This window comes from Centropristis striata, chromosome 2, assembly GCF_030273125.1.
Source record: "Centropristis striata isolate RG_2023a ecotype Rhode Island chromosome 2, C.striata_1.0, whole genome shotgun sequence".
In the NCBI taxonomy this organism is placed as follows: domain Eukaryota; kingdom Metazoa; phylum Chordata; class Actinopteri; order Perciformes; family Serranidae; genus Centropristis; species Centropristis striata.
In genome coordinates, this window is record NC_081518.1 from 6391357 (window position 1) to 6404835 (window position 13479).

Consider the following 13479-nt stretch of genomic DNA (forward strand, 5'->3'; position numbering starts at 1 on the left):
GGCATAAATAACGGAATAAAAGAGGAAGAAGTGATCACTTTGGGCTTGAAAAAGGACCTTGTTTTAAATATTTGACCTTAAACTTAAAAGTACAGTATGTAAACTCTGTAAACTAAACTTACATTTACAGATTGTGAGCTGCCTCTCTAGACTTGCTTACAGTCTTGTGATCTTTGTCGTATTCCCACTTCATCACCAACCATATAAACCAGCCCAATCTCTTCAATCTGTCTACAAATAACATGACTTTAGACCTTAAAATGATGTGCAATACATGCACAACAATCCAACTTTGCATGCATATGGTACGCCAACCCATCACCATGTTTACATATGGAGTTATTGGTTACCTCCATCAGCTGTAGTTATTACAGTGACACCGAAGTATAAAGCACAGAAGTTGCACTTAGGGACATTGGGAAGGGGTTCTGGACTTCCACCCTGGAGAACTGGGTTTGCGTCCCATGTGAAAACAAAAGTAAAGATGACTTACGTGCATCACATTTTTATGTAACTATGTCACTTCCAGTTGTCACGTGACATCACTTGTGGCATATACATGCATTTAAACACTTTTTAAACTATCTTTTATATCACCTAACTAGGATTTTTTTGCCCTAAACCTAGAGAAATGATTTTTTTGTAGCATAAATACAATGAAAGAGTCGCTATTTTTAGAAATGCTCCTGTGTGCATCATATGCATGCAAAATGTGTTTATGGCGTATGCATTGCACATAATTTGAAAGTGTAAAGTCATGTTATTTGTGCACAGATTGTGGAATACATGGTACATAAACTCATTTGCAGCAAACTCTCGGGACGTCCTGCATCACTCCCTCTCAGTCATCTGATACCATCTGCTCTGCAGCTTCTGGATTCCTAAAAAGAATAAAACGACTTGAGTTATACCTCAAGTTGCATAATTATGGAAATCTCTGTTGAGACTGAAATAGTTGGATACGTAACAAGCATCTGCATTATGATAGGAGCTCAGTTCAACCTTGATTTTTTTTTGTTTTTTACTGTGCACTGCATTTGCTCTCTGCTGCCAGGAGCAGCACAAAGCGGAGAGAGAGGCTTGAAACGGTGACACATCTCTGGACTGTTTGTCGCAGTGCACGGAGAGGGTGAAAGTTACCTTCAGTAAAACAGGAGCCTCTGTCTCCTGCTGCCTGCTGCAGCTCACTCCTGTACTGTTGCAGCTCTTTACTTGTTTTGGTTAACTGCTATTTTCCATTTTGCATCTATTCTTAATAAATAGTTTCTATAATGCTCCTCCGCCTTCACAGACCTTGGAGAAGTGACAAAACAATTTATTTTCAAAAAAGTATTTTTTATGCTAAAATAGACCCAGCCTGTAGATATAGTGTAATAATAAGAGACAGCAGACATCGGCACATCTGCCAGAATTGCTACAGATTGTCTCTGGCAGTTTAAACTGAGCCGGACAGCAACATAATTGCACCCGGTGGACATTTCAGGCTTTATTCTGGTGCTATCTGCTGTAAGCACGACTGTGGATTTGACTGCAACTGTAAAGATATGAAAATCAAAGAGTTCAGAATAACAAATTGGGTGTAAAAAAAAAACTTAAGAATTAAACCATCGGGAACAGCAACTTATTTATACCCTTATCTATCAAATTTGTGTAATTAAATGTTACTTTTTTTGTTATTTCAGCCTTTTATTGGCATTAAATCTGAGTTAAAAGACCAAAACACTGCACAGATTTAGTGTTTTAATGAGTTGAGAGATACTTGCTGGAGTCATTCTTGTGGCTTCTGATTTTTATTGATAAAAATAAAAAAGATAAAAAGGCTTATCCTTCAATCCAGGTGTCTAATTCTATTCATCTGACTCGTGTGTGCGCTCAAATGAAATATTGACATCCCATTTGCCAGATTCCTGTGGGTATCAAGGTGAGTGGAAGATGTGGAAGATTGACTTGAGAGTGGAACAAGATGGAGAGGGAAATAGAAATGAGAAGGCTGGATAGAGTAAAGTGAGTGTGTGAGTGTGATTGTGTGGTGTGTGGGCGCAGAGCAGGAGCAAGAAATACACGAGATAGAGTGTGATTCAGGGAGAAATTGGAAAAGGAAAGATGGCAAAACTGGGAGAGAGAGAGAGAGAGAGGAGATATCAAGAAAAGTGAAGAGAAGGGGAGGAGGAGAGGGAGATTTGGGGAGATGGGGAGAGCATGTTGGTGTTTAATGGAGGGTGAAGAAGGGTGAAAGGCACAGAGAGAGACCATGGAGGAATAGAGTGCTGGAGGCTATGAGTACCCTTTGTTCACACACATTTCGATGATGCGTGCATTCACACCAACAGTAGCAGACACTGTAATAATGCAACACCACACCCAGAGTGAAGTATGCTGAGCGAATCAATAGGCTGTTTGTTTTTTTTCCTCTCATTTAAATTTAATTTAATCTGTCGTCTCGTTTAAAAAAACATCTGCTGTTTATTGTGATGTCGTTACAAAAGACAAACCGACAGTTTAAATCAGACGGACGGCTCAATAACAGGATGGGAGGAATCAGTGTTGGAGGGAGCCGCAGACATCACGGCGAGATGGGTCCAGATAGCTCCGATTGTTTCATTTCAGCCCGAGCATCAAGCTGCGGGGTAACTGGTTCCAGGTAGATGGAGCACAAAATCTAAAAGCAAATCAGCACTAATGGAAAAACCTGGAGCACCAATAAGTCCTGAGAGACAGTCTGATGCAGTCACCTTGGTAAAACACAAGTCGTCCACATTAAACTACAAAATACTTGTTGTTTGTAAGTGCCATTTAGATCTGCTGCCCCGATTAACAGGACAGCATCATTTGTCTCTGACTCTGAAAACTGTAACAAATCACTGAGAATATAAGACCTACGATGGTCAAAACGCGGGCTTTTTTAACACTTTGATGCACAATATATAAATACCTTCTAATGCACAACATGGGTCAAAAATGACTCTCATTCGTTTCCCATGTTATTTCAGGCTGGCCATGTGTTTGAATATGTTTTTTTTATTATTACAACAGATCATTATATCCATTTTTCCTTTCACACTTTTAGAAGAAAAATAGTTTTTTTTTGCATCAAATTTACACACATGGGTCAAAAGTGACCTTGTGCATTAGAAGAGTAGTGATACAAAAAGTGTTACACTAAATTAACAATTTGAGTATTCGTGTAACTATGTTTGTCTTATTTTTAAGGTTTAACTTTATAAGAGTTGTTAGAACCACCAGATTACATTGGAAAATCACATATTTTAACATTTGAGACTTATTAGAGCCACCAAATAAAAATTTCCATTGGAAAAACACCAATTTAACATAATAGGGTATTTAATATTTGTGTCTTCTTTGTCAGGTTTTAAATTGGTGACAACATATAAACACCTTCTACATGGGTCAAAAATGACCTTGTGCATTAGAAGCGTAATGATAAGAAAAGGGGGATTCATTCAAAAAGTAAGAAATGAAAACAAAAAAATTAGGATATATGATGATCAAAAACAAGTTATTTGAGGGAAACCTGCAATACTGAATGATGAAATTAATTTATTGCAAAGATATAGAATATAAAAACTTAGTCGGGTCACTTTAGACTCATGTTGTGCATCAAAGGGTTAATGATTTAAACTCCACATTGATAAACTTTTTCTAAACTGAAATTGGGCTTCTTTTTAGAAATAAATCATGTTTTTCATTGCAAGTAAGAAAACATCTGATTACCAAAACTTTCTTACAATTATTGGACTATGGAGAGCTGCTTTTTATGAATGCTCCTGATCAGTTTTTAAAGAAATTAGATCCTTTATACCACTGTGCTTTGCGTCTTATTACTGGTTGCAGCTATCGTGTACATCACTGTTCCTTATATGCTGTAACACATTGTCCATCTTTGTATGTCCGTAGACTCTCTCACTGCTTGACATTTATTTATAAATCTATTCTTGGACTTCTGCCTACATACTTGTGTTTACACATGTGTAAAAACGTCAGCCAACATGACCTGAGTTCTCAGGACTTGATACAGATGCAGGTCCTAAGAGTCAGAACTGAACTGGACAAAAGGCTTTTAAATTCTCTGCTCTCGATGTGCAGAACGACTTGAAATTGACACATCTTGTAACTCTGGGGGAATTAAAGTGAATTTTAAAAGACAGAGAAATAAGCTCAGTTGGATCTTGTGATTGCTCTGTAATCATGTCATCCAACTCTCTCTTCTTGTAGTGTGACTGTATTTTAACCATTTTTGGCTTTTGTACTGCCGTCTTGGCCAGGTCACTCTATGAAAAGAGGTTTTTAATCTCAATGAGGTTTTTTTCACCTGGTTAAATAAAGTATATTGATTGATTGATGATTTATTCACCATAATAAAGCCTTTTTTTACCCTCTGGAGTCACCAGATTACTTCTGAGTGACAAAAACAGAGCAACATCGAGCTCTGCTGTCAACTTCCCTCTGAAGAACTGGAGATGAGGTCAAATATACTTAATAGAACTAGATGTTATCCTCATTTTACCCCTTATGTTATATTTGCAACCTGTGTTGCAACATTTAATATTATTTTTCATTGAGTGTTCATTCAGACATCGACAATCACTATAAACACTGAACAATATTTTGATAATTTAATTTATATGTGCAATATATCTAAAAACATGATCCATATCCAACTGCTGACTGTCTACATTGTATATAATGTTCATAAATTTTGATTTTATTTTTGTTTAAATTGTTAATACTTTTTATATTTATACTCGTTTATACCGTAAAATGCTAATACTTTATATTTTTTACTTTTTTATTTGCTAATACCTCTTATATTTTTAGTTTACACTGCCGTTTACTATTTATTGTTTTTTGGTAGCCACTTTGCTGCTGTAATTCTTGAAATTTCCCTCTTTTGGGACTAATAAAGGAAATCTTAATCTTATCTTAGTTTTTCTTCATACTTAAAAAACATTATTTTATGTTTATTTTTGGGGGTTTTCTGTGTTCAAAATGTTAATATAGTAAGCCAAAGTGAAAAAATAATTATCAGGACATTTAGGTGACATTGTGCTCTAAAAATAATAGCAGGATGGCACAATAAACATTTTTAAGTGGTATCTACAGGTAGAATGAAAAGAATTCAAAGGTGGCCGAAACCACCCAAGACTCAAAAGGATTAATATTCCCTTCCTTGATTATGTTTTTCTAATATTTTAGAGTGCCTGGATGGCCTTCCTGTTTATTGTTACAGATCCCTGTTGAAAAATAAATTAGTTGTATGATGTGGCAACACTTCACAGCAGGAAAAATATCTGCAACACGACACAACGGCCTGGCCCGTCTCTTCTTCTCTTTCAGCCTCCAGCTCTCTCCTCTGACTCAGGGCACTTTGCTGTTTCTGATTCATCCAAAAACTCACTCCAGCAATTATATCGCTGCATGTAAAGGAAGTGGGAACAATGTGAACAAACACAAGTAGAAACTATGTCTCATACAGTGTGAACATGAGGGAGTTAACCCTTTTTAGAGCCTAAGGAAATCAAAAAACATCAGCAATGGTGACAGGCAGGAAATCAGAAAAGTAGGGAAAAACACAAGTACAGAGCAACATCGAGCTCTGCTATCAACTTCCCTCTGAAGAACTGGGTTTAAACTTCCTGCCAATTTTAAAAGACAGGGAAATAAGCTCAATTGGATCTTGTGATTGCTCTGTAATCATGTCATCCAACTCTCTCTTCTTGTAGTGTGACTGTATTTTAACCATTTTTGGCTTTTGTGCTGCCGTCTTGGTCAGGTCACTCTTGGAAAAGAGGTTTTTTTTTTTATCTCAATTAGTTTTTTCACCTGGTTAAATAAAGGATATTGATTGATTGATGATTTAGTCAACATCGTAAATTCTTTTTATCCCTCTGGAGTCGCCAGATTACTTCTGAATGACAAAAACAGAGCAACATCGAGCTCTGCTGTCAACTTCCCTCTGAAGAACTGGGTTTAAACTTCCTGACAGTTTTTGTTTGATAATGATAGTCCAAGTAAAACTAGAGATAAGGTCAAATATACTTAATAGAACTAGATGTTATCCTTATTTTACCCCTTATATGTTATATTTGCAAACTGTGCTGTGACTTCCATCACATCAAACAAATAGATCAGTGCAGAATATCAGTCAACACTGGGATCACATGATCAACTTTCAGCATTTTAACTACTTTTTGGTGGCAGGCAGCAGTCAAATGAACTAAGAAGTGTGCGTACGGTTTCCTGTGTGTTGTATCTGGCTGTGTAGGGAGTGAATCACACCTGTAAGAAGCTGGAAAACATTATAATAGCTTTTAAAAGCCTAACCGACTGTGAAGAGATATGACACTGCAGCAGCGCACATTCCACTCCAGAAGAGCTCACTGTGTTCAGTTTCCTATAACCACCTCAAACTACAGGATTGTGTTGTTCACTTGTTCCCGCCTGAAGGGAAAAGAGTCTGTAGCAGAGTGAGCCGGCGAATACATGATGAGCAGTTGACAAAGAAATCCACATCTACACTGAAATACGGGTGACGAATGTGACAGCAGATGGGCACAGAATTGCCAAACAAGCGCGACAGCTCCCACCTGATCTGTGTATTACTCAGCCCATCATGTAGAAGATGATCTTTCCAATCACAGCGTGTCTGTCAGAAACACCACAGAAGTGAATCCCATATTGACAGCCTGTTTATACAACTTTAGTTTCATTTTCATACGTTTTGCTGTCGTTTTTAGTTCATTTTTATATTGTTGTTGTCCTTCCAAAAAGTCAATTTAAATCTGTGAATGTGGCAGCAATGCTACAATAAAGAAAGAAGTGGTCAGATAATCATATAGGCTGTAAACAAGCCAACAGATTAGTTGTATTATGCAAACAGAAAGCGAGTACGCTGTAACAGATTGCTGTAAGAAAACAGCCAAATTGTGACAGTTACATACTGTTTTCCATTAAAAAGGTATTATACTGTAGAAAACAATGCATTCTGGGCAATAATTGTAGGTAGCTTGCTATTTCCCATAAAATATATGATATATATATATGATATTTTCTAAATCTCTTTTTGTCCACATTTTTAAAGGCTGTATTTAACTTAACTAGCTCATTCAGTATACGGTTTATTAAAATTACTGAGGTTACAGTGAACACAGCGCTTAATTCGTAGTAATTGGCTTTCAGACTGTAATATGCTCTATTTACAAAAAATGACTGCATTGTATACTGCAACACTATTGCAACTAGCTTCAGCACTATACTGTGTTTTAGTCTACTGTAAAAATCAATGAAATGCAGGATTTTCTATGTGGTTTTTAAAGTAGATAACAGTAGAGGAACTGTAGAATTAACAGTAGAATGGTGGCAACCCTGCTGACTGTATTTTAGTGTTAATTTACAAGACAATTGTTTACAGTCTAGGTAAAAGTCAGGAAGTTGTTCAGCAAGTTCAATAACGTGATCTAACACAGTGTCAATTGGTGTAACCAGTAATTTTTTTTCCCATAAAAACCTGATTATATACAGGAAAATAAATGTGAACTTAAATGAGAAAAAAATACAATCCATGTTTACATTGCAACATTATGGTATATAAAACATTTTACATAACTACACATTGTTTTTAGAATATGTTCTGCTCAATATTGATGAAATGTGCAAATGTAAAAATACTCAGAAAAATGTTTTTTTTTAAATGAAGTAATTATATTTATAAGTGTGCTTAAATACAATGTAGGTGGATAAAGTATTTTATATTTATCATTCTTTTGTGGTTACACCATTTGACATCTTGCCAATCCTTATTTGTCACTGACCCCTATATCAGAAAGTTGGGTAATAATTTTCCTTTTTGCCTTTTTTACTTGTTCAAAAAAGTGGGATCAGTTGAAAAAGGTGTTTGAACCACAGACTTATGATGGACGACGTGTCTCCACTTCCTCCAGCTGTCCAAAAATGAAGCCAAAGTGTCCCGCATGCAGTCACAGCTGTCTGTTACACGCCTGTTTTATAAAGTAACTCATAAAAACCAAACTTATCAGAAAAGACACTTGAACACATGAACAAACACAGCACATAAATCAGATTTTAAAAAATGGTTTAGATGGGGTGGAGTTTATTACCTTTACTGCAGCCAGCCATCAGGAGTGATTTTGGCTTCAGTTTTGTCAAAATGTCATGATGTCCTTCTGTATCAGGGGTCATCTACTACATTTGTCCAATGGCCAGATTTTTTCGAGGCAGACACTGCACTGTGGCTGCCCGATTTCAAATAAAGAAAATGTAATGCATTTATGCCTATTTAGCCTATCATCATATTTTCACATTTTTAGTAAATTAATACTATTTATATTTCCCTATATCAGTGTCAACAGACTCCTAAAAAACATGATAAATCCATAATGATAACTAGATACTAAACTAGAAAATACTTGTTTTTTCCATCTCAATTGTTTTGTGAGTTAGTTCCAAAAACAAAAACAAGCTAAATATGCGAAATACCAGAACACATTTTTTCCTCCGCACATTTTCTGAATTCATTATTACTCTGCTGGCGTATATGGCCCGAAGCCTGCCAAGTCGAGTCAAGTCAAGTCAAGTCAAGTCAAGTCAAAGTTTATTTAAAGAGCACATTTAAAAACAACCTCAGTTGACCAAAGTGCTGTACAGTTATTAAACTACAATAAAAATCATACACAAATATAGTAATAAATAAAAACAATGAAAACAATAAAATACTAAAAACATAAAACAATAAAATAGTAAAATAAGCTCAATCTAAAAACAGAGCTAGAGTTTAAAAACAAAATAAAAGTAAAAATAAAAAAGCCAAGGATTCTTGCCTAGCTGGGACTGAATGTCAAGGAGAATAAATAGGTTTTTAATAATGTTTTTAAAGTGTTTGTTAGCGATTGTTAACTGCCAGTTAACAATCACTGTTCTATATACAGTCTAAGCTTACAGCATTGCTTTGAGCTACATGCTAACGTAGCAACATGCTTACAGTGACAAAGCGATCATGCAGATGTTTAGCAGGTATAATGCTGACTGCTTTTACCGTCTTAGTTCATTTTGTTAGCATGATATATACACTGTCAATCAATATGTGCTGTGTGTGAGTCTGAGTGTGTGTTTGTGTGCGTGCGTGTATGTGTGTGTGTGTGTGTGTGTGTGTGCATGTATGTGTATGTGTACATACAGATGTGTATGTGGGAATGGGAGGGGTGGGTTTTGTCATGTTTATTGTCTGTTTTTATTCTTATTATTTGTAAAGCACTTTGTGTTGCATTGATATGTATGAAAAGTGCTATATAAATAAAGTTTGATATGATTTGATATACTAGACAGAAAAACTTTATCACCAGACATTGGTGCTATAGGTGAAAAGTGATGGAATAAACAAAGTCTGTAGCGCTCAATCTCTGGGGCCGATTGTCTGTAAAACATTTTATGGCAATGGATCCAAGAGTTGTTGAGATATTTCAGATCCAAGTGGTGGACTGGCTGGCTTATAGATTGACATTGCAATTCTAAAAATAAAAAGGAACATACAGTACTGTGCAAAAGTCTTAGGCAGGTGTGAAAAACTGCCTCAAAGAATTGATGCTGGTTTGAAGGCAAAAGGTGGTCACACCAAATATATATTTATTTTATTTGTTTCTTCTGTTTGCTCACTTTGCATGTTAATTGATAAAAATAAACTATTAACATTTCTATTTTTTGAAACCACTCTTATTTTACAGCATTTTTTCCCACCTGCCTAAGACTTCTGCACAGTGCTGCACATCGTCCAGTTAGAGTAGGTGTACATTTGTCATTAGATAATAGGTTGAACATGATTTAAAAGTTATGGGTCCAAGGGTGGGCGTTCCCAGTAGATAATATCCAAGTGAGTAACTGTAACAAAATCACTCATCATTATCACAAAAGATTTAAAACCTGTAAGATCATCTGACTGCCACCATCAAACTTGTTTTTAGTGATATCACCTCATTTCCCCGATCCCAGTAATTATCCTGGTCATTAAAATGTTATTACTATGGATATAAATTTCTCTTTAATGCAGATACAGTACATCCGTCTTTGTTTCCGCGTGCTTGTCGGTATCAATCACCTCTAACAGCATCTGTTCTGGGTCTTCTCTCGCAGGTGCTGCTCTCTGGGCTGATTGGAGTGGTGTCATGGAAGAGGCCGCTCTCTCTGGTGGTGAGTGTCCTATGAACGCCCACACTCAGCTGCTAATCTGAACACAGCAGTAATACCCAAGAGGGAGATGTGACGAGATGCATACTTACATACTGAAACAGATGCTTTGTTTCTGTTGCTGTTAGGATCACCACATGTAGATTAGAATACCAATCATGACGCAGCAGAAGACATCATTAACGGCTTTATAACGGCAATCATTGGTAACGCTTTATAATAAGGTCCTTAATAACCATTAATTAACAAGTAATAAGGCATTGTTCTCGCTTTAGATCCGGTAGTTGCAAAAAGCATAGTTAACTTATAGTTAACTTATAATAGATGAGCAATAAAGTATATTTTAATATCAATAAGCAAACAAAATAAGATGAATAAAGGCATGGCAAAGACATAATGGGTGGGTCATGGGTGTTTGTAATGCCATTATTAACACTTATATAATCTTATAAACACACAATAATGTTAATAAGCATCTTGTAAGGACTTACAAGGGCCTTATTACTTGTTAATTAATGGTTATTACAAGGACCTTAATATAAAGCGTTACCCAATCATTTATAACTTACCTATTAAAATATGTCATTGATTTTGAAATTTTATTTATATTTTTTATTTATTGATGTTTGCACTTAAAAAAACATGCAATCATAAAGAAAGAACAGTACAAGTGCTTATACGCGACCCTCCCTCTTAAACCTATAAATAACTATACTTAAATTACATAGCTAGATGAAAATAAGAAATACAAACAAAATATAAACAAAACAATAATACAAAGGTGTAAAACATCTATAGGGATTTTTTGAGCTTGGTCTTAAAAGTATTTAAAGAGGAACATGATTCTGATTCCGCACCTTGAGAAACAAATGAGAATTTGAAGTCCTACAGAATGAATGCAGTAAACCTATAAATAGACGTCAAGCTGTCATCTCAGTTTGTTGATGCAACGTTGACAGGGTGCTGAAAACCTTGTTGCTGGTCACACGTGTGATTCAGCAGCTGTAGAAATTGTAACTGTGTGAACGCAGTTTCAACTTTGGGGCATGTTCAGGTTGTGTTAAAATCCCCGGATCACAGCTCCAGTGTGGGATGTTTTCACAGCCGCTGGACTGGAAACTAAAGGACCAAAGTCGGTTAGAAACCTTTGCAGTTTTTTCACTTTTCTTGTCTCTGCCTGCAGAGATTAAAAACCCTTCAGCTGTGTTACTAATTCAGGATAGGATAGTTTTAGCTCACTATTTGCATTTCACTTCAGATAGGATGTTGCACCATTTTTTATTATCATCATCAATGCAAACAACAAGAAAAAAGATGACGTTCATTTGGAACTTGGTACTAAATTCTCCATATGTATGATTTATCTGGTGTTTCTTTTCTACCAGCAGACTGGTTTAGTTTCTTCATGTTTCCATGTCATTTAATGTTTAGACATATATATCATACATTTTATATCAGTGTTCGAATGGCAGTGTGTTGGATTTAGTGGCGTCTAGAGGAAAGGTTGCAGATTGTAGCCAACTGAACACCCCTCTACTCACCCCTCCCTTTCCAAGCATGTTGGAGAACCTACAGTTAACAGCCTTCAGGTAACTAAAAATGCCATAGCCAGTGTTGGCTACAGAAACAGTCCTTAGCAGCCAAACATGGTGAAACTACTCATAGAAAGCGTCAAAAGTAACGTTTGACATGCAGTAAAAGTTACATTGTCCATACAATAAAAGTAACATTTCACATATAGTAAAAGTAACATTTCACATAAAATAACGTTTCACATACAGTTAAAGTTATGTTTCACATGGAGTAAAAGTAACGTTTCACATACAGTAAAAGTAACGTTTTACTTAAAGTAAACCTAACATTTCACTTAAAATAAAGGTACATTTCACATAAAGTAAAACTAATGTTTCACATAAAGTCAAAGCAGACTGGGCTTTTTCGGGAGGGCTTAAAAACAGAGGCACTAAAACGGAGCCTTTCAGGCAGAGAGTGAGGTCAGATGTATTCAGGCAGACAGTAAGAGAAAAATAGTGCTTTTTGACTCATGTACAGTAAAAACCCAAAATACAACCACTAGCCCTAGGGTCCCCTTTAAGTGATAAACAGCAATTAACATGTGGTATTAACCAAATCCATTAAACCATTTATAAATGAATTATATTCATAATGTACAAATATATGCATTATGCATTTCTTTTCCTGCTCCAGTTTTGAGAAATAGTGCTGCTGCTGCTGCTGTAAATCATCATCAACCAGTAATAAGCAGAGTTTAGTACCACACTGACACGCTGGAAAGTGGAGCTAGATGGAAAATGACTGCTCTTGTTGTTTGCACAAAAGAAACAAGAAAAACATCCTGTGAAATGTTCACATGAAATGCAAATAATAGACGATTGTGAATCATACATTGCACTGGCTGATGTATTATTCATCAGACAAGTCTCAGAAGGTGTCTGTTCAGCTCCGTTTCTGCACTGCAGACACCCAGGACCAACTATTAACTAACTTAAGAGACCTCTTTTAGATTTAAGAGGTCATAAGAAATCTGATAAACAGCTTACTCCTTTAATTTGTCAAGTGAAGTGAAGGATTTTTACTTTTGATAAATAACTAGAGAGGTTTTTTGGATAAATGGGCCACTGATCTTGCACTATTCTTTTACATCTGAGTGGTGAAATGTTTCTTCCACTTCCAGGGAGTCTTTTCTCTGCTGTATTAGAGCCAGAAAATCTTTAATTGACTGTCATGTAGATCAGGTTGTAGCCCACACTCTGCTTACCTGCATGTGTGCTACATTATGTAACATAAACCGTTCTTCCTTCAATCCTTTGAACTACAGAAAAGACACACAGATGCATTAGGGTTTGTTTGTGACAGGAGATGATCTAGACGACATCTTTCAGAAGATCAGGATTGGGGGCTACGGCACAAACAAGCCCCTGCCTGATTCTATTTCATGCTGTCTTAATGCCGTAAATAATCTCATCTCATTTCTGCTGCTTCACCACATCATGGTTGCCCCCCCCCTCCCCCCCTCCCCCCTCCCCTCTCACTGCACACCACTTGTCTCGCTCCCTCTAGTTTTATCACCTTGCTTCTCTGCTACACTGCATCCTCTCCCTGCACAGTTTTTATTCCCCTTCCCCCTCCTGCCTTTGCCTTTTGTGTTACGTTACACCAAAGAAAGAGATCAGAATCATTTCTGCTCTTGTGGATCAAAGGAAATATCCCATCATTGAAGGTGTGAGTGGAAATTGGTCACAC

At 36.4% G+C, this 13479-nt stretch overlaps 1 protein-coding gene across 1 annotated transcript in view; it reads left to right on the top strand.

The window, feature by feature from the left end:
• The window catches only part of fam189a1 (family with sequence similarity 189 member A1), a 158500-nt gene that overhangs the window by 58796 nt on the left and 86225 nt on the right, over nucleotides 1–13479 (top strand). Inside the window, exon 2 of the mRNA XM_059354913.1 lies at nucleotides 10162–10218. Within this exon, the coding sequence (XP_059210896.1) occupies nucleotides 10162–10218 (57 nt within the window). The remainder of the gene's footprint in view (nucleotides 1–10161; nucleotides 10219–13479) is intronic.